We start from the raw sequence: 23,203 nt of genomic DNA, 5'->3' as shown, positions 1-23,203 counted from the left end.
CATTCTGTGGCTTCTCATCCACCCCTGATATGGTTCCTCCCTGCACCTTTTCCACATGTTCCCATATTGCTAATCAAATAATGATCTCTCCCTTCATTGCCTCATCCTCCTCTCTCTCCTCTCACCAATTACCCCTTGCCACCCCTATACCTGTTCTGACCTCAGACTCCCTGCAGCCTATCCTGGGGGAGTATGGACTGGTGAGGCCCATCAGTGTGGATGCAGAGGGCCGCTTCCTGTCACACGCTGTCTCGGCTGGCCGCATGGCAGGAGGGCAGTCCCGTAGGCGCCGGAAGAGGGAGGTAGGAGTAGGCAACAATGAGTGGGGAGGTCAGACAGGAGCTGAGGAGGAGCAAGAGCCGGTGACCCGGCAGGAAAGGCTTTACTACAATGTCACAGTCTTCGGCCGGGAGTTCCATCTGCGCCTGCATCACAACGCTAGGTTGGTGGCCCCCGGAGCCAAGATGGAGTGGCATGATGACAGCGACAGCATCCGCTTCTCTGAACCACTGCACGATGAATGCTTGTACGTAGGTGACATAAGAGACACACCAGGAGCCACTGTGGCTATCAGCAACTGTAATGGCCTGGTAAGTGTTACCTGTTCTCTGCTCTAATATTTCTGGCTGGTGAGGTGTTTGCTCTGCTCACTGTAAAGATTTAAATATTTGAAGAAATAGGAAAAGCATTTTTGTCAGCTGACTCTGTCAGTGTCTCTGATGAATCTTTAAGGTTGACTCCATAGCATACAAGTTGTCATAGGTCACACTTAGAATTAAACTTTTGTTCCTTCAGTTTTCCTCTAAACCCCGCCACTGTCAATATACCACCATACTATAATATAGTGGGGAGGGATAAAATAAATTCACCTTCACTCCAGTTATGTCTATACCAAAGCCCAGTTCTTTTAGAATAACATTTACATGTAGCTGTCATATAGAAGCACTGGATAAAAAGCTGACACTAACAGCATTCAAACTGAAACTGCCTTCTTAAAATATTTTGGTTGCACAACAGTTGCTCAAAGAGCCTGAATTGTAAATCCTTTTAATAGAGCTGATGAATAGAGGAAAAGGAAAAGAGATGGCAAACAGTTGGTGAATGGCTGTCGACAAGGGAGAGAAATGAGATACACACAGTGTGAAGACTGTATTCAAGAACTGATGAGATGAGAGGATGCAGAAAGATGGAGACCAGTGCCTGAGGACGAGGTGGAAGGGACAAGAGTGAGAAATATGCTTCAGGGTAGAGGATAAATAGGAGTAAAAATAGGAAAAGGATGTGTAGAGGGAATGGAGAAATTGTGGGGAGGAGTTCTCCTCAATAGGAAATGTGTTCATTAGCCAGCCTGATCAGCCCACCACTGGAGCTGAGTCGCAGCAACTGGATCCGTTTAGGGTTGATGACACTGGGGACTGAGTGAGCAGCTGAGAGAGAACAGGCAGGGAGCCAGGACAGCACAGGCCTGACATTCCCACTTAGCCTGACACCAGCCACTGGCAACTCACTGCTGCTGCTTGCCCTGGCCTGTCATTCCCAGGCAATCTCTAGGAAGGGTTACTCTCAAAGTGTAGGTGGTTAGAGATAACAGCTCAACATTTTGGTTGAGTGGCTGCCTGCACTGCCAGTCATGTCAGGTTTTTAAAGGGTATGTTCACATGTTTTTAGGTTGGCTGCTGATAAATATTCCATGTGCAAATAATCACCCTGGCCATACTGGCCATGAGAAGATGTAATCCATGACCACTACTAGCACAGTGTAGCCTGTTTTTCCAAGCCTGCTTTGTTTGTATTGTTCACACAAACAAAGATGGGCATGTTGGGGGTGACATAACACATATTCCTGTTGCCAGCTGTATGTTGATCTATTGATGTACAGTTGGTGGTGGTTATGGTATAAAGAGGTTTAGTAATGTGCCAACAAATGTAAGGCAGAGGAAGACTGGAAGCTAGCAAATATGGATGTACATAATGCAAATTGAGTATATTTAAAACAGAGAAAACAGTCACGCATTTTGGTGAAAAAGGTGAGATGTAAACACAACTATCACAAGGACAGTGTAGAAGGAATGAATCTGCAAATTAAGCTGAATGATGATGAAGTGGGCGACTGTGGCGCAGGAAGGTGAAGCGAATGTCCACCAATCTTGTTGTTTGTTCAATCCCCGGCTCCTCTGGTCACATGTCAAAGTGTCCTTGAGCAAGACATTGAACCCCAACTTAGTTCCTGGTCAGTTTCATAGCAGCTCCCCCATCAGTGTGATTGTGAGTGCGAATGGGTGAATAAGAGGCAGTGTAAAGCACTTTGTGTGCCAATAGGTAGAAGTGCTATATAAGTGCAGACCTTTCCAAAAGTGCCAATTTATACTTTCTGTGAGCTTTGTAGTGCAGATTAGCAAGAAAGCATGCAATCAACAAGCACAAATATAGCATTTGTGGAGTATTCAGATGGGCTTATGTTTAAACTTTTGATTGTTTTCCTCAATCTGAGTTCATATGACAATTACCTGGATTGCATTTATGTTAAACAACCTGAGTTGAACTTAAAAAACAATTTTGTACAGAATGAGAACTGTGGATTTTATCAGCCATCTCCTACAGTACTTTGGTGTCTCATTAGGAAGGGATCTGTTCAGGGCCAGGATGGACACAATTATGATTACACAAGCCAAAACCTGTCACCATGTGTAGGATGGTTGTAATGTTTTCAGTGTCATTTTCCAGACTTGATACTTTCCGAAACCTGATTATGTTGATGTTTAACAGTTTTGTTACAGTGAAATGGTAAAGAATATTATTGGCATCAGTCTCGTTGTAGCCAACCTGAAAAAAGAAAACTCTCTTTTAATAATCACATCAGTGCTATCCGCATTTAATTCATTTCCCTGCACTCTTGAACAAGCCATGTCATTACTAATCAATTCTTACAGCTTCCTCAGGCATGCCAAGAAATACAGCCAAGCTCTGTCAGGCTCTGCTTAGTTCTGCCCTTATTCTTTTAAGATTAGCAGAGCCACATAACCCGGTTCTGCCCTGCTGTGCCCGCTTCTTCAGTGACCCAGACACCTGGTAAGAGCCTTTTCTGCCCAGTATTGCCATTCACAGTCAAGAACCGATGGCTGTAATCCATGGCAGGGCGTGTGCTGAAGGGAAGAAACGGACAGAAAAAGTTCAAACCAAAACACACGCACACACCAAACAACAATAAGAAAGCCGAGTAGGGAAAATGAAGAGTGCAAAAGGAAAAGGATTTAAAAATGCACCAAATGACCAGAATAAATAAGCGAACAAACAAGAGCAGGGGGAAAAAAGAAAATCTTTGAATGGACAAATGACCTTTGGAGGGAATTGGATTTTTGTGAGCAGAAGCTGTGATCAGTTGGTTAGTTCTCTGGATGGTTGAGAGGAGGCAGTACACTGTGCAGTATGAGAACTAGAGTGTGTGCTGTGCATTTGTGTGGTACAGGACAAAATGAAATCGAACTGCAGCTAAGAATGTATTTGTGTGTGTGTGTGTTTGTGTGTAAAATTCATGTCTGCATAATTCAAACTAAATAAGAAAAAATTTGCTTAGTTTCCATTTCATGCATGAACACTTGTGTGTCTAGTGTTCATGTATGTAGGTTTGTGTCTGTGAACACCTTCTCAAGGCTTTGTAATATTTATTTTCATATTGTATATGTATATTCTATGCAAATATTTTTTGGCCAGTGACCGTTTCTTAGCTCATCCTTAGTGATTAATTCATGCAACACCATGGAGGGGGAATCTGTGTCTATGCGGCCATTTTGTAAAGTTGTTGAGCTGGCAGGATTAGGAACATTGTTTTAAGATGTTGTAACATTAAGAGATTTTGTGATGCGTACGATAGGGTTAGAGACCTGCATGTTAGGTCACGCTATTTGTTGACCTACAGTACATGTGAAATGTATCCACACTTTACATATTTTGCAGTTCTCACTGGCCTTTAATTTACAGCAAAATTCTACAGGTGCAAAAAGGACTTGATTAAAATGTTTTAAAAAAAGTTTAAATATCTTTATTTTAAAAACTGCATTTCAATGAGAAAGTCGTAACATTTCAGCATTGCTGTTTTCAGGATTTGCATATACTCACTAGTCAAAAAAATAAAGCCAGAGACCGCTATAGTATTAGTGCAATCCTACAAATATAAGTGAGAAAGAAAGTGGATTTTGGTAATCATGGTAAATACTCCTGAATTCATACATGCAAGTGTGCATACTGTTTGAGTGTGTCTGAACCTGTGGCCTCACCTGTGGTCATTCCTTACCTACAATATTTGTTCAGCAGTGTGGAGGCTATTTGATTTGTTGGCCTGATTTTTCTGCACATGTGGTTGACAGACAGAGAGACATATAGTGACAGGAGATTAAGCATTACCGCTATTTTATTTTTCCACAACAACTAATTTTGTCGTTGTTAGATTCTAAAGTAGAAAAGGCAGAACTGTCATACTATAGTAGTACCTAGACACTTGTCTATTTAGGCATTTTGCTTTGATGAAAGGTGGTCCCTAAATTTATTTAAGCGCAGTCAAAACATGTTACACACGGAAACACACACAAACTGTAAAGCTTCTTCCTTAGCCAGTAATGATTTAACAAGCTGAAGTGGTGTTGTCCTTTAAGCAGCCAACAGCACAGACAAAAAGGAAAGCATTTTATACTATGTGACCATTTTATGTTCAGGCGTGATGTTGGAACTCTGAATATCAGAATCAGAAATACTTTATGGGGTATTAATAAAGGCAACTGATAATGTTAATAATTACAATAAATTATAATTAGTAACTGGCATATTAAGACACAATTAGATATACATGTCGCACACACACATGAACACATATTATATTGAACGTGTGACATGAAGATTTAGACACAGCTAGATACAGATTCCAGATGGACCACCGCACCGGAGATAATCAGCAGTTTCTGACAAATGATAGGGCAGCTTCAGGTTACTGTAGAAACAGAGGGTCACAGAAGTCTTGGAGCCAATATTCCTGCACACAATTCAGAAATGAGATCCAAGTGGGTGACAAGTGATCTTCAAGTCTCAGTGTTTGTAATGGAGGAAGAGTGTTACCTGTCATCTTGGGGTCTGCTGTTAAAATCCTGCTGGATGTACACCTGGATGACAAGACAAGTGTTTCCACAGGTGTGATGTACATTTTACACCTTCACACATCTAGCAATACATGCTCACCTATGCTAGACAATGTCGGAATCATCAACCATATGTTCAATTCAGAGATGGACAAAAAGTTTGCCTGAACTATCTTTATCTCGCTGCATGACCAAAACCTGTGCTTACATTTCTCTTTATCGTCCCCACCCCTTGCTTCTCGCTCTTTTCTCTTCCTCTCTCTTTCTTGTGTTTCTTGGCCAGCAGCGGTAGCAGCAGGCAGGAGAGCTCTCCTAATGATGGTATTAAAAGAGTTGGGAAATGACAGAGAAAGAAAAAGAATGTGGCAGACAGCTTTTTGCTCCCCAACACCCACAGATTCAGAGCTTCTGCAAAAAAAAGAAAAGAAAACGAGACTGCAACAGCTCTGCTCCCAAGTGTTGATCAGACAAGTGGTGTTGAGGGTTAAGGGTATTGCCCGCTGTCTATGCGGAAAAAGAGACAAGAAACTAGATCCCCATCTTACTAACAAGAAGATATTTTGTGCCTGCTCTCTGTATAGTATAGGCATCACCTTTTGTTTGGCAGATAATTAGCCCTGGCCCCGTTCAGGTGTTGCTCTTTGTATATTCTCATATGCCATATTTATGTATGCGCTTCAGTCTGTTCATGTGTGTTATTAGTGCGCAGCAGGAATGCTGGAAGAAGGCTGTTATTTTGGTGCTTTCACTGAAAAGACTCAGGCTACAACAGGAAGGAGAAATGCCAAAGCATTGACAGGTTTATTTATTTATTTTCTCAGGGTGGGTGCTTGTTCATGGCCCAGTTTTTGCAAATGGTAAAATAATAATAATAATCTTAAGAATAACAATAATAATTTGGTGAAATGATTCTGGGATTTTAACATGACTTGAATTAAAACAGTTGTAAAGTTATTTAACATTACAAAGCCACTAAACACACGTACAATCCACACACAACAGAAAGGCCGGCAGGGGGTTTATGTGAGAGTGTGTTGACAGAGGGGCAGGCCAATCACAATAATAGTCCCACAACAACACTAAATGCCAATGACATGGACACTCGTGCCAGCCACGCCCCTGGAATAGGCTCAGTCATTACCTCCAGTTTAGGAATCAATAGAGAAAGCAGCTCTGGGCTGAGCCAACCTATCCATCCATCCATCCAGCCAGCCAGGCAGCCCAGCAATTAAGCTCGGTCATGCGTGGCGGCTCACTGCACCCTACAGTGTGTTATTCCACCCCGGGTCACAGGATAAGCAGCTCTCAACTGTAATCAGCTCAAATTGAAATGATGACATCAATTACAGCACAATGCACAGCTGTTATTGACCTCACTGGCTGTGTAGAGAAGGCTGCATGTAGAAAAAAAGTGGAGGGGTGAGCGTGGAAGAACGACTGCAGGAACGGCAGGGCTGGAGGGAGGGCCGGGTGTGTAGAGGCCAGACTGCTGAAGCATGGTATGAATGGAGGACAGACAGCGAGCGAGGGAAACATGTTCTTGGTATCTGATTGCAGGTTCCACCCTGCAGTGTAGCTCCACTCAAACACACAATTACTCAATCTAGAGCTATTATCAGACAGAGAGAGAAACAGAGGAAGAGGGTGAGCGAGAGCCAGACGGAGAGTAGGCCCAATCTAAGGAGCGCTATACAGAGCAAAGGAGTGCTTTTACCAGAGCTGTGATTACTGCCGCTCACTCAGTGCACTTAACCAGCCCCTTTGCCTCTCTTTCCTCTTGCTCTATCATTCACAGAGTGCTGGCTCAGAGCACACGGTTTGCTTGAGTGGTTGAAATAACAGGATTCACCTGAGAAAATTGAGCAGAGGAACCCCAATGATTATAGGGAAATACCTCTGTGGTGTAAGAATTACAGCAGATATGAAGCTATGAGAATGGAGGAATGCACCTGATTCTCCACGGAGGAAAGGGCTGTTGTCTGAGATGTTCTGAAAACACTGACTGAATGCCTTGGTATGTTTATGTTTTGAAACATATTGTGGTCACCGTGTTTTTTCCTGCAAAATGCAGTCATTTTTTTGAAGCGCAGTGACTCACGTATGAAAGCAAACATGTTGTGGATTTTCTTCCACGACTGCCGTGTGCACTGAGGCGGGCAATGCACCATCAAGTGATTTTTAGTCAGGTCAAAAAGGTGAGCCCATGTCTCGCAATTATTAATTCAGTAATCAACATTAGCTGAAAAAAATAAATATCTAAAACAGAAATGGACCAGGACTTGTTAGATTTTGCTTTTCTTGTTTGTTGGACATCCACCACCAATGTGCCTGTCAGTCATTCAATCAGTCAACCAGCCAGCCAGTCCCATAGGCCACAAGGTTGTGCAGGAAACTGATTGATTCTTGCCCGATCAGCATTTCTCTAGCTAACAGGCCTCAGCAGCCTCTGTGGTGGATCATGGAAAACAAGATGAGACATTCTCTCAATGTTCCAGCACCTTACTCCAGGATAGCCCTGCCCATGTCCCCTGTGGCCATGCTGTTTTACCTCCCAGTCACCACACAGGTGGCTTTGTACTCTTAAAGCTTCTGCTCGGCTGGAAGTTTTCCCCACATAATCCTCACAAACAAAACACAACATGAAAGAGACAGAGCAAGACAGAAAAGGAGGAGACAGAAAGGAGGCAAGGGAGGGTGGGAGGGAGCTTAGGTGGTGGAAAACTAGAGTAGCACACACTGGTGGGAGAGAGGCACTGCAGATTTACGTCTTCATGTGCCCAAACCTGAACATGTACAACAGAAACATCAAAACTGTCAACAGCTGCTCAGTCAGAAGAGTGGGCTGGGAGGGTCCATTGGTTTATTCTAATGGTGTCTGAGCTGAGGTCACTTGCTTTCCTCTCAGAATCAGTATGCTCTTGTAACTAAGTGTGCCAGTCATTTCCTTTGCATGAGTGCATACCTAACCCCCCACACACTTCAACACTCTTCTTTATCTGGGTTGAATTGTTTTGCTGTCTTATTTTTTATTTTCTCTGGGAATGCAACTAAATGGAACAGAGCCGTCTGTCTCTACATACATACTCTATCTATGGTTGAAAATCATTTTGCTTGGTGTTTGGTGCAGCAGGCAAGAATCGCGCCTCATAAGAGAAACTCACACCCTCCTCATCTTACTAAGGCTGCCTGTTTTTGTTTTCTGCAATAGAACAATAATCACATTTCCTTTTCCAGTGTATTATGTTTGGGGTTTTTTGCCAGTGCATGAAGACCTTGGGAATTGTTAGTGTACCAGCATATGTAATACATTATATAATAATATATTGTATTCTAATAACTCTGACTCTGTGGGGGCTAGAGTGAAGCAGCAGAAACAAAGAAACATATCTAGTGCTTTGATCACTGTGACTGATCGTCTGCCAGTGTCTACACAGGAAGCGTTGGATACTGCCTTTAAATTATATAATCTGTTTGCCAAGATGTAATGGAAATTTTGAGACGACCTTGTCCATGTATAGCTTCATGAGAGATTCAGTTACATGTATGGCTGGGCTGTACTGAATTTATCCTCTGAAGCACTAACAGGGGCAAACACCCCATCAACACTCATAACCATAAGGTGATACAGTAAGCAGGTGGGGCTGATGGGGCAAAAAAATATTTTTATTATGATCTTTTACAATATATCATAATATAATAATATAATTTAGGACTCCATTTCTGTTGAGTTTCAGATGATCTTAAAATTCCCTAGGAGACTAAGACCTGAGAAGTAACAAAGAACTGTGAGAGTTGCACAGTGAAAATCTATTTAAATAAGCTAATTATGAACAAACAAATCCTGTCAGTGTAAATAATTATATAATGCATAATTTGGAATGTTTACAGCTTGTATCATGGGTTTGTTACATTTAATAAAGTTCCCCAGTTTAGCAGCATCTCTTTTTCCCTTAAACAGACAATTATTATTGTGTAACGGGAAAAAGCACATGCTGTGGTAATGTTATTATTTGTTGTGGGATGCACTGCTCATTCTGGGGCATTAGTCTAATTAGTCGTGAAATTATAAGCACACTCTATATTATTAGAAGTAAACAAAGATTACTTTATTTTGTAATATTTCTCATCTTTGTTGAAATCTATTTGTTATCTCAGACTTATTATCTCAGTCTGGTCCTGTTTGAGACAATTTTCACAGGGCTGTAGTATGTGGTGTGTCAAGCTATTGCCAGCTCTGTTGTATCAGTGATGTGCATTTCCAAAAAAAAAACAAAAAAACAAAAAAAAACAGTCGTATGATTGGTTAGAAACTGTTTTGTTTTTGTGTTGTGGTTTGGGTAATAAAGCAATGCAGTATAACCCGTATATTGAAGTCTCCAAATTTGTTATTGGCAACATTTTCTAGCATGATCAGTGTTTACATTGTTTTTATTGCCTAGTGGAAGCAGTCATCCCTGACCTCTGACCTTGCAAGGAAGAATAAAGAAAAGTCCAGCAGAGCTCAAGATGAGATAAAATAAGATCAGGTGAGATTTTATGCGATTTACTTTATTTGTCCTGGAGGAGAAAGTTGCTCTGCACCAGAATATCTTAGAAAATAAAACAGCAACAGAAGAAACAGGCAGTACAGGGCAGCTGAAGTAGCACCACAACCACTAAATAGCAGCAAGAATAGCAACATAGCGAGATGACAGACATGACATGATAGCAGTTAAGATTTTAACTAAGCATCATAACAACAGGCAACATACTGTAAAATAAAATAGAAACCAATCAACAGCGTAACGTACAGTATAGGGCAGTTAAAATGGCTGCGTCAGCGGCATTTTAGCAACATAACAGCAGATAGGACAGGTATTATTTCGCTAAACATACAATGGCAGCTCAATGGCACAGCAACATAATAGACAGTACAGAGCAGCTAGACATGCAACAGAACAAGGCTGCAGAACAAGGTAGCTATGCTAAGACCCATTCAGAGCACACAGGGTTTGGAACCATATGTCCAAAAGAAAGACTCATGTCCAGTGTTATATTTTAACTGGCCAATGTGGAATCTAAGCTGGACTGTGATCCTGTATTGCATGACTCTCTCCCAGACTGACTGCTAGAATAGTGGCATGAGCATCTGTTCAGTGCCATGGAACCCAGGCCCAAATGAAGTGACCTGCATCATGGACTGATCATGAATATGTCACTGACATGTTGTGCTCGGCAGAGCTAGAAACAAACACAGCTTCTCTGTCTTCTTCACATTCAGCACAAAGTGGTTAGTATCACACCAGTGGACAAACTTCTCAAAGTGATAAGCTTATTGACTGCTATTTATGTCCAAAAGGCCAAGTATAACTGAGAATTTAATAATAGGGTTACAGGATAGCTGCTTGTGCATTCATTAGTGTATGATGTGAAGATGACAGGAAGCTGACATGTCCTTGTGGGGCACCAAATCAGAAGCTAGAGACCTACAGTCATTTAGGTTGGAGGAACTGTTGATGTTTGGTACCATTTGTGTAAAATAGGAATTAGGAATTTAAAACAACACACAAATGATTAAAGTACTTTGGCGTCAAACAATACATTGTATTATTGGTTAAGTGTATGTCCAAAACTGTGCATCCTTATAACTGTTATCCTCACACACATACACACACAGCTTCTCTTACAGTGTGATGATTGACAGCATCACTTGGATCACAAAGGGATTTTTTTTTTCTCACAAGATAATCCTTTGCTTCTGGCTTTCACACACTGACACTCAGATGCAGACACATTGGGGAGAAGAGACTTATTGTTAGGTTGTGCTCTATCTCCACAGTTCATTTCTAATCCTCCTTCTTTGTTTCGTTGGCATCTCCCCAACTTGAATCCCCTCTTAAACATACAATCACCAGCACCACCAAGGCTGAGGTCTGTAAGCTCTGTCCTAAGGAGGAAGGGTATGTTCTTTTTTTTTTTGTCTGCTTTATGCTCTAATTCTCCTCTCCCCTCCTCTCACCTCCTCTTCCCTCCTCTCCTCTCCTCCCCTCTCCCAGCAGCAGGGTGTATGCTTGTAGGGCAGGTGTGGCTGCAGCTGACTGATGCGATGTGACAGCACTCTCCTCTCTGTCCTTTTTTGCTGGTGTGTGACAGCAAGAAGCTGCCATCCACCTCTGTCTCTTTTTCTATCCAATTTCTTCCTTTCTGATAAAAAAAAACAAACAACTTTTCCAACACTAGCTTTTCTGCCCCTCCACTCAAACTGTCTCTTTGTTTGCAGTTTGCATGGTGTTCTATCTGGGTCTATATAGATTTGAACATGACTTTCTCTGGGTAACTTTAGGGATTTTTCCTTCAGTTCAACAGGGCTTGAAGTGCCACAGTACCAGAGCAAGACATGACAGTGACATCTGTCCAGTTTGGAAAAATTACAAATTGATTTTATTAATATAGTCCAGAAACCTCAGAGGACTCTCAAATGAATTGTGCAACCTGAGATTGCATTTAACGAGAAATTTGTGAAGTGTGCTTTCCTAATATTTTGGCGTTTGAATCTCACACATTCTTTTGAGTGCAGGGTAACCTCCCAGTTAACACTTATGTTGCTGTGTGGCCTGTTTCTACAACCACTCTGTGATAAACTCAGGATCTATTTGCTCAAGGAATTTCTCAGTTCAGGGTCAGGCTCAGTGGTCATGAGGTGGTTATGAGGCCTGTGTGTAGCTTGTTTAGCTTGCCAACATTAATTTTGTATTTATTTCAGTTTTTTATGTCTTTTTGTGGCGTTACGTTGTGTTTAAGTTAAATGAACTCGGGCTTTCCTAGAGTAGTGAAATGAGCCTTACGCCAGATGTCAGCTGTAATGAGTAACAGTCGCAGTGTTTATACAGTGTTTGTATAGTTGTACTGACAAGTTGTAAGTAAAATTTCAGGGATTGCTGGTTTTTATAGCCTAAGATTGAAGATTGAATTTCAGTGCATATTGGCCTCATTTAGGCCTGTAGGCAGTGTATCCACAAGCTGCTCGTTTTACTCAAAATTACTAAAGCAGAAAAATGCTTATTTCTAAACTAAAATGTCTAAAATATTAGTTGAACTAAGGTGAACTTTGTTATATATTTTATTGTTTCTCCATTATTAAAACAGTCAAATCTTATACCTGAATGTTTGCAGGATGCTGATAAATCCTAACAGGACTTAACAGTTAACCTAATCAGTTATCAGTTTAATGGATATAGACGGACAGAGAAGACAACTTACAAAGATGATGTAGCAGATTATTACTCCAGTGGTTAACAAATCAAACCAATAAACATTATCTGGTTTTATTTAGCTGCCAAATCACAATTCTCTTTTTTAGGTTTTGTGTCGTCCTCAAATCCGTCTTATTCCTGCAGATGAAAGTGACAAGTGAAAGGATTTTGTTGGGGCCTCTATCAGTTTTGCATGATTGGGGGTGCAAAGTAACAAACAGCATTCTTTTTAAATTTGCCGCTACAGTATATTCCTTTCAAGTGTTTAATTTAGGACATTTCCCACAGTGCAACCAAAACTTCAGGTTATTTCCCAGTAAAAGTTACCTCAACTAACCAACCTCTAGCTAATGGCCTGCAGTGTTTTGAAACAAAGCACTCTGTGTCCGATGTGCTTTTTTCCCCCTTTTCTCCTTTCTCACTGCCCATCCATCTTTATCGCTCGTATGCCCTCTCTACGTCTTTCTCCCTTCCTCCCACTACAGAGCATAGAGGTCATAGCCCCGGCTGAGCCACAAGCTGTTGTTGGCTTACACTGACTACTTTACCTGCTAATATGATCAGCAAGCCCAGTTTATCATTACTCTCATGCTCTACATGGGGAAGAGCACACACAGGCAGCGTTAATATTGCTGTAGAAATAGCGAAATGATGATGTGAGACTGTATATGAGATGAAAAACTAAGAATTAACAACATCACCTGCACCTGGACTGGTATTAATCATTTCTGCATTAAGGTGAAACCGTGACATCCTTGTTTTGTTTTTTAAGTTGGTGAAATCTTTGATGTTTAAGCATCACTGGTGCGGTGTTTCTGCATTCCACCCCCACAGATGAAATGGTAATGTGTGTTTGTGCTCCAAAATAGAGGTGCAGAAGTACATTTTGTACCATTCTGGCACATAATGGTTGTAAATGCAAAAATTGTATTCACATATAGCTAAGAGTTTTTCACATGAGTCTGTGTGAAGTTATTAGTTGAGGAAGTAATATAGGGCGCTGGCTGAGATACCTGATTGTTGCGGGGTCAAACAGATTGTAAAATTATTATCTCAGTTTTGCCTTATAAATATATCATTCTTTAAATCTCATCCACAGTACAGTTTGCTCATTTGGGATGCAAACGATAGGTACAGCAGGTGGAACTTAAATATTCATCCCAGCAATAAGCCATTTCAAAGTATTTGTTTTCTGCACTGCCATTTCTCTCTGAAAGAATAGCTCGTTTTTGTATGTGTTTGTTAATGAGGAGTTTTGTAGGTGGTTGTCTTTTCTTTTTATCCATTTGCAGCAGCAGCTCTATGTTTGCATCCTTCTACTTATGTCAAATAAAATGCTTCTTGCTGCTTTTCTGTGTGCCAGCGGATTTTCACTGAATGTAAAAGATTTTATGAACCAGCTATAAATGTTACAGTATAGGTTATAAACGCTAGTAAAATGGACAATCGTCATAGATTTTTCTTCTTTTTAGCTGAATAAATGTTTGTCATTTGTTTTCTAGTTAGCTTTTGAATTGCAGCAAAAATATGACATCCAGGATCTTTGTTATAGATTGGGTTTGTTTACAATCAGTTCTTCTCAGATGTTGCTGGACATTACTGCTGTGTTTTTGAGGCATCTGTTTTTGAAGCTCATTCTCTGAGTCTAAAGGAGGAGGGGGTGGGTAAGGGGGTAATTTGGTTAGGGTAGGTAACTATGAGATATGGCAGAGAAGAAGGCAGGCTCTCTGACACAGCCACTTGCTCGTACTGTTTTATGATGTATAATGGCAATACGAGTGGAGATTGGAGAGAGCAATATGGCCTGCATGACCATGCCCCACCCCTCCATACACACCTATAGGCTTTTCACATACAGTATGAATTATCAAACACAATCCCTTGTTCTTAGTGTCTGTTTAATATAAGTAAAAGTAACTAATGGAAAGGAAAATTAAAAGAAAGTGTCTTAGTAAAATTCCCCGCAATCCTTTTTCACACCAAGCTCGAGGAATTCTGTTCTCTTTCAGAATATGATAGTTCCTTTTGCTAAAGACCCAAGCGGTGTTGCTCAGCTAAAAACAGAAGAAGGAAGAGGGCTGAGATCCTCCCAGACGACGTGATCGTGTAAAACTGTGGCTGTTGACTCCACTTCCAGGCCTCAGTAATTGGGGGCAATAGAGGAGCCTGGTGTTTCCCCTGTAGATGAAATCTGTTTTAGCTCATGCAGGGTGTGAATTACCGTGTCGACTGTATTCCTGTGCTCAATAAAAGGAAGACGTGTGTCAGTGTGTGTGTGTGTGTGTGTGTGTGTGTTTGTGTGTGTGTAGAAGTAGAAGCAGAACGTGTCTGTGAGTGTTTATGGGTGCACAAGCCCCATTTGTTTAAAAGTGGTGGGATTCCCCAGTGATTGTCACTTTGATAGCTTGCCTTGTCTTTTATTTTTGTGATGGTGAATTTTCCCTGAGGAGAATATAAATCCTAGTTTTTTTATTTGGTCTGTATGTGTAACTGTGTGTGTACACAGGTGAATCTTGTTGTAAATGGGTTGACAGGGCTTGGGCTTCTTTGAAGATCTAGGCTCTGGCTACATCCTTAGCCCTTTCTTCATGTTTTTATATATATATATATATATATATATATATATATATATATATACATATATATATATATCCCTGAGTGTTCTCAGTAGTAACACACAGTATGCCATAGAAACACACAGTTTACTTCTATAATTTTGTGATTCACAGTAAATGACACTAATATTACGACTAACCATTCTTAATAATTGTAACTCACCTTGGTTCTTATAACACTTGTAGTAGAATGCATTAATCTGTAGAATGCTTTGTCTGTTATGCCTGCATTTCTTCAGATGCAAGAAGGTTTTTTTTTTAATATCTTGTGTTCTGACACAATGTTGCAAGTGGTATAAAACCGTTTAGCTTTGATTTCCTGTGGACATTGCAAAAGTTGCTGCTAAATAGTGTGCAAGGCAAACATCCAACCTCTCCTGGATGTTCTTGATTATTAATAGTGGAAATTAAACAATGATCAAGCATAACATTATAACCAACTATTGTTTTTGTTTTGGCCACCATTTTTAAATGAATGAGATGTCCAAAACATTAGAACCACCTCTTCACATCATGCACTCGAGTATGATTCCACTACCCACTTTGAACCAGAGCCACTGTATTGGATTGCAATAAATTGCACAGGTGGTCATAATGTTATTATAGGCAATGTTACTCTTACAGATTATTGTACAACTTTATCAATACCACAAAGGCCACAAACCAAAACGTGTTTCTTGTAACTTGTGGCCTTTGTCAATAGAACAATGTCTTTGACAAAGGCCACAGTTTCTACACCGGTTGCCCTTCCTTCCACAACACTCCCAGTTTGTCCAGGCTTAGGGCCGACACCAAGGACGCTCTAGATGCCTGGGCAGGACCACACCTGGTGGGGTGGGATTTGAACCTGCAGTCTTCTGCATCCCAACCCAATGCTCTACCACTGAGTCACCAGGCCATTAACCTTGTGTCCTTTGTCAATAATGTTCAGTAATATGCTGTTTAATAGCTCACAATACAACAAGCTAATCAGTTCCATTCTGTTCCAACCTCCTAAAATTCTGTAATAACATGACCCGGTGTATTAAACTGTTGCCTCATTATCTGCACTTCAGATATTCTGTTAAAGTGGGATTTTTCCAGTTTCCTATTAAATATATGCCCGACTAGCATATTTTCCAGTATGAATTATTTCAGTGAAAGAGGGAAATGCTTATTATGAGTACAGTGTAAATGAACTGTCATCTCTGTTCTCCTAAAAGGAGAAGTTGATTTTGTGAAGATCTAATCTGCATTGAGCATTGAAGGAAAAAATCTTGGAAAACATACTCTAGTTTTTTTAATTTGACTGACACATACTCAACTTTTCCAAGCATAGAACGAGAAATTTTCCCATAAACCCAATCCTTTTAACGAGTGCCTGCAGGTATAGTTGCACCCTGTAACAGTAAGGCAGTAATGGATAGACATAGTCCTTGCTGCTAGAATATTTGACCTTCTTCAAGAAGTCAGTCACATTTCTCTCCTTGACATTCTCTTTGGGGTTTGTAAAATAGCATATAATAGATATAACAATGAGTTTTATATTTTATGTCAGTTTTATATTATTTCTTTTGCACTTTGCAAATGAAGTATAATGCACATCCATGTTTTTATTTATATTGATAGCAATGTGCAAATCAAAGTGTGCTATCTAAAAATACAACAAATAAATAAAATACATCATTAATTGTAGCAGTGCTTTAGGGTGGATTTCACCTTTATTTTCTCATGAGGTGGGGATAGGATATGTGATAGTGGGGGAAGGGTTTACCCATCATCACAAAGTTGTGTTCACAAGGCCTAGATGGAAACAGTCATTTACACACTGAAGTCTCTGCTACTCCTGTTATCTTTCATCATACCCAACATGGACACACACACACACAAGAGGCACACACCTTCAGGCAGAGAGTAAAACTTGAAGCATGCCTGGGAATATTCTTTCTCAATTTGTGTGTGAATGTTGTGGATGCACAGGCGCTGGTAGAGGCCCTTCTTTGTCATGGAAACACCAATTTTTAATCTTGACTCAATAAACCAATGAATGTGAGCCTCTCATATCCGCTAACTAACTGACTGGCTAATGCATGCACCCTGGTATAATTACCTGAGTATCTGTGTCACACATTTTATTGAAGTCAGAGCTGTGCAAAAGGCAGTATAAGAAAAGTAAAAAAAAAAAAAAAAAAAAATCACAATGTCAACATGCTGATAACTGTTAAAGGTAAATACTTGGCAAATAATCATATGTTCAGCATATAGCACCTAGTAAATGTAACTTCATCATAAAATATTAAGTAGAATGTCATTTGGTTCTGAGAAGCAAGCAGTTAAGTTTTACTTTTGTTCATATATAAAAATATGTCCTGGAGTGTAAAACTGTGGAATTTCTGACATGATAATGTAGACGTTGCCCAACGAGACTTGGGCCACACCCATATTCTACATTTCACAGGCGGCTCCAGCAGTATCCCTGGCTACCGCTGGTAACCTTGGTGATGCCGGTGGAGATATGCTGCAGTCAGTGGACGTTGGCAGGGTGTGATATGAAAACATAGCTGGAGCTTTGTGTGTGCGCGCGTGTTCATGTTTATATGTGTGCATGTTTGAGATCCCAACAGCAGCCTCTGCCAGAGCCCTTATTTGACGTATCCTTTGATGACGGCATTGGCATTCGAGCAGCCTCACAAACACACATGTAGGGGAGAGGGGGAGAGATTGAGGAAAGGCGTTGAAATATGAAACAGGATCATCTAGGTTCAGGTACACTCGTGCATAAACATCTGTTAATTAATTGTAGAAGCCAGCAGCTCAAAAGAGGCGAGGCTGTTAAGTGTTTTTATAGTTAATACATATCCACCGTATAAAGTGCTGTGGGCCTGTGAGGCCAGAGAGAAAGGACAGGCCCCTCTCTGTATGATTTATGGCCAAATAATTGTGCTTTATCAACAGTATATAGTATTGTATATTTTACCTCCTCAGCATGGTCACTAATTCTATGATTGTATGGCTATCAGGATTGGATAATAAGATAATCAATAGGAATTAGCTTTTGGAACTACGTAGTGTGAACATTATGCCACTGCAGATGAAACATTGAATTGCAGTACCCTTTGGGGCATAATGAATTAAACCAGCTCTTAAGGTTTTAGGGTAATTTTGTACAAATTCCCAAGTAAAACAGTGTTTCTTTTTCCAAGACCCACCTTATTGTCTTTCGCTTCCTAAGTTTAGACATGTGAAAATGAAAAATAATAAACTGTGCAAGCACCACTGAGAATGAAATGAACTGCCATTTTATTTTTATTTTGCTACTTTGTGCTTTGTGCTAATCCTACACACTCCTGCTCTTTAATGTGCATAATCCCTCCTCGTGTTATCCCTGGCTAATGCACGAGGAAGAGCACAGCAGAGTGGAGGAGATGCAGGCTGAAGCTAGCAGCTTCCCAGAGAGGGTTGAGGCGGAGGCCAGCGATGTTCACTCGTCTGTTGAACACGCACACTGTCTGTCTTCTACCATGGAGAGAGACTCCCTTGGCCTGGGCTGCCTTCATCAACACATTAGCAATATGCTGTGGCCAGCATTTTCAACTTACTACAACAACATACAGACTTTATCCAGAGACAGAAGGAGAAGTGGGGAGGATGTGTGAAGAACACAGTCACTGACTACAGACAATATGTAGATGACTTTATTGACATTCTGTCTATGTTTTTTTGTTTTTTCTTCTTCCTCACTCTTGCTACTCTGGCTTCCATTTCCATTTTTTGCTACTTTCACTGATGTCCTTATCCCCTCGTATCCTCTCTTCTTTTCCTCCCACCCAGCCTCCAAGAAAAAAAGGTCATTACTAAATCCTCCCCAGGTTCTTCATAATCAAATATTTGACCTAATGAATGGATTTAATTACTAGTTGCCCCGCACTAAAGGTATCAAATTACTACCTTTTCATTTTCGCTGCAATTTATCACTTTCCTGACAGCAAAGGGGTGTGTATGCATACACAGTACAGCGCCGTATGTGTGTGAATATATTCTTTGAAGCAGCAGAATAAAGGAGTGAGTGTGGAACTATTTACGAATTTGCAGCTTGTTGATCACTTGAGATTGTGGTAGCAGAATGAATTGATGACAAAGGCATCTAAACTATGCAAATGCTCATTCCTTTAGTATACAGTACATAAGTATAGCCATACTTTACATTCTTTCTGTAAAGTGTCCAAACAATATGATGATTATAGCTGGGCACTGATTCCACTTCAGTTTAGAGGGCCAAGAGAAAAAACTACATTCTAGCAAATATACAGAGAAGTTGTTTTGTATACAAATGAAAAGGAAAATGTGTCTTTATTTCCATGCGTCAAAGGGAGAGAGAGAATGAGAGAGACACAAGACATACAGGCACCTAAACCCCCACTTACGTGAAACACATCTACTTCTAAATCACAGTGTGATTTATATTAACCAGTAATTTTGACAAGGCTGCAATGAAAGTACTTGGCACGCATTAATTAACATGAGGCATTTGTCATCTAAGACAGCTGCTACCAACCTTCATTAACTTCTGTTTACTATTGAAAATGACTAATTCCTCATATTTAGTGAGTTACAATACTGACATATATTCTTGTCCTAAAGATACTGATCTCCTCTGGGATTCACATACTGTACGTAAATGCACTTATGCGGTGCCTTATTGGTACTCAAAGCACTTTAGTCTTCCTATGCTCACTAGGAGCAACTAAGTTGAGGCTCAGTGTCTTGCTCAAGGACACTACAACATGCGACCAGAGGAGCTGGGGATTGAACCAACAACTGTGGTATTGGTGGACGACTGCTCTACCTTCTGCACCACAGTCACCGTAAGCTAGAGTGAGGTTCACATAGAGAACCTTCCTAATACCTTATCTTTTTTCACTTGTTTTTAATTAGCCCAACTTTGTAGAACTGCTTTAAGACATATGATGGACGGACCAAACTTGTGTTAAAATACATTCATGCGCCCTTTATGTTTCTCTTGCTAAATACCTGATCCTCTTTATTCATAGAGAGTATACATTTATTTTTTGTCAATGCTAGCTTTCTACCTTTTTCTTTTTTGTAAACATCACCCAGTACTGCATGTTCTCTTTGTGTGAATATGAATAGTGAGAATTCAGCACCTCTCAGGACATTGCAGCTGTTGGGTGAAACACTCACATGTTTAGCTGGAATCAGGAAATTACCAGAGTATAGCCAATGCCATATACAAATTCTGTCTAATTGAAATTTCAGTTATCATAGAGCAGCATCATGACGATGACAAAAACTGCACTCAGGTCAAGCCCTCTGCTGCAGTGTTGAGATTAATCTGCAGTGAGAAGAGAGGCACTGTGAGTAAAATGATGGTCTGTCCATTAAGTTATGCTAAACTTCTTCATATCACAGAACCATTTTCCATTTTGACCCATGTCCCTGCTATCTCGATTTTTCCACTATTCAGATCCATCTTGACCAGGCTTGATCCTGCTCTGACCTCTCTCATCTCTGCCTCCTGACCCAGTAAGGGTTAAATAAATGTGAGGGATTTTAAGGAATTGTGGCCGGTTTCCTATTCTGATCCCTTTTTCAGCCTTGTCCAGGAATTATCAGGCTGATTCCAGCTAATGAAGGAGGTCATGTTTGATGTTCGATAGATGCAGACCTAAATGTGTGTGTGTGTGTGTGTGTGTTTGTGTGTGTGTGTGTGTGGGTGTGTGAAATGACTTCCATCAATAAAGTGCAAACCCTATTCCTGACCTCTTGACCCCTGTATTTCCATAGCCACCAGGAGTAATTAAACACAGACAGTGCTGATGTTGCATTCATCTCTTAAAAGTTTTGGTGTGAGACTTGCTTTAAAATGTTGCAGTCCATCTGCGCTTTCATCAGCAGCACCAAACTAAAAACAGCTTTAGTTTTAGGTTTTTGTTCTCAGTGTATAAATATTCTTTTTTCATAGGCTAGTTTAATTTGAAAGCAGCTCTCTGTAACCTCATAGCTCACAGGAATATCAATAGCATTACCACTGTGCTTTCCTTGACACTTCTTGAAGCATCTCCTCCACACAGATCACACAAGATTCTAGCTGATAGATGTAGTGATACTTTTCAAAAGGCTGGCCGCTCTGACAGATATCTTTGCTGTGCATGCTGTGCCCTTCTCTCTAGTGTCTTTCTTGCTGTGCAGAGTTGTTATGGCTGCTATTCACTGGGTGGCCTTCAACATGCCTACTTGCATAAAGACGAGTTGACCTTCAGTGTGTGCTTGTGTGTGTGTATGTGTGTGTGTGTGTGTGTGATTACTGAGAGACATGGAGCAAAGGTTTGAGCATAAATGCGGTAAAGAAATGTTTGTGCCTATTGCTTTCACAAGGTGGCATGCCACCAAGTTATACAATATTCATTACTCCTTCTGTTCGCTGAGCACAAAGTTGATGTCCTAATCGTGAAAAGCAACAGTATGGAGTTGATTGAAAGCTGACTGATTCATAAAATGCCTTTTGCATCAGTTCTTATATGTACTTCATACAGCTCATTATCATGAGTCATCTGCCACTCTGATTGGCTGCTTGACCCCAAACACACATTGTTGCTCTTTAAATTTACAGTTTTTGCTTGTCTTGGAAGGTAATGACAAGTTAATGTCCCAGTAAATACGAAATTGCAGAAAATCAAGTAAACTAAACATGCAGCTGATTTATGCATTAATTCACTGTTGTTGTCAGTACTTGGATTTCAGGTCAAAATTGACCCTATCCCTATATGCCAATCCTAAAAATATGTGTAACATGCTGCAATAAAAAATAGTCCATGTGTCTTGGGATTGTGTTGTCTTACTAGTTGTTGTGGTTGTTACAGACATGTAACAGTTGTGCATTAATTCAAAATTAAGTTGCTTTATGCAGTAAATAGAAAAAACTAAGCACTTATACTGTGCAATGATACAATTTTCTAAATCTCAATTTAACAATAGAACAGGTTCTATTATTTGCGGCATTGCCAGTCATTGTTTCAAATGTTTCTTAGGTGTAATAACCTGTGTGTACATTTGATTTCCACAGAGCAGCCACTCTTAGCCTGATTACCCAAACATATGATGTGGTGAAATCTCTACACTTTTTATTCTTGTCATATTCAGGCTCTTGCTACAAGCTCTACTTCCATAAACCAGTGTAAGTGTCTAATACTATCACTTTTAAAATGTAAAGCACAAAATATCCTTCAAAAATCTGTGAGTAAATAAAAATATTATAGTGACATTTTTCATTGGCCTATTCTTAATCACTAATCTGATGTGATGCTGCTTACAGTAATAGAGCGTTTAATCCTCTGATCACACTCAATCTTTCATTCTCTTTCGTTCTTGATAATCAGCACCCCTCTTTTGACCAGTACAAATGTCGTTGTATTGAATCTACTTCAGTCCTTGCATTCAAAATCTTGTGATTTGATGTAGAACGATGATTATTTTAGGTTTACATAAGACCTGTTTATTTCTTCCACATGATCTACATAGGTTTGGGCACTTAAAAATAATCTCTAGACCACTGACAGCAGGGTCGCTTCTCCCTGAACAAAGCTGGTTTTAAAACCTTGATGGCAAATTTCCAACATCTCTTGCAGTATAGTTTTACAGCTATTGTATAAAGTTGTTCAGAGTGGTTTCACCTCCTATTTTGCCACAGTTTACTTGTTTTAGTTCTTACTTTAAATATAACAATTTTCACAATGAAAGGTGTAATTTGACTGTGCCTGAGTATTACATATCCCTGCAAATTACACAACTCGAATGTTTAAAAAAGATGGCTGATTGATTTGGTTTTAAGACTTGTAGACCTTAGAGGATTGTATCTAACCTCATCACTATAAACACAGTCTATTGTCTCTGTCAGCGAGCTGTAGTTCTATTTTCAAATGCTCCCTGTGGACCTTGAGATCTGATTTTATCACTTTCTATCTTATGGATTTTATTTTGCTTGTTGAAACACAGTGTCATGTTTATATTTCTTTCAGTGTGGCATGTTCTCAGGGATATACAGTCCTCACCAAAAGTGTTGGAACGCAAATCCATTAGTTTTTTTTTCTGTACCAGATATTTGGGTTTAAGATCAAATGATGAATGTGGGATGAAAGCTGGAAACATCAGCTTTTATGTGATGGTATTTACGCCTAGATACATTAGATACAACACAGAACACAGCAGCTTTTGTAACAGATAACCCACGTTT

The 23,203-nt window shown here is 40.1% G+C and overlaps 1 protein-coding gene across 2 annotated transcripts in view; it reads left to right on the top strand.

Moving 5' to 3' along the window:
- The window catches only part of LOC137133704 (A disintegrin and metalloproteinase with thrombospondin motifs 2-like), a 107,681-nt gene that overhangs the window by 2,003 nt on the left and 82,475 nt on the right, over positions 1 to 23,203 (top strand). For both annotated transcript variants that reach the window (XM_067517541.1, XM_067517542.1), the window contains exon 2: positions 166 to 590. In XM_067517541.1, the coding sequence (XP_067373642.1) occupies positions 166 to 590 (425 nt within the window). The remainder of the gene's footprint in view (positions 1 to 165; positions 591 to 23,203) is intronic.

Source organism: Channa argus, chromosome 10, assembly GCF_033026475.1.
Source record: "Channa argus isolate prfri chromosome 10, Channa argus male v1.0, whole genome shotgun sequence".
NCBI classification, from domain to species: Eukaryota; Metazoa; Chordata; class Actinopteri; order Anabantiformes; family Channidae; genus Channa; species Channa argus.
This window is presented reverse-complemented; position numbering and strand designations above follow the sequence as displayed.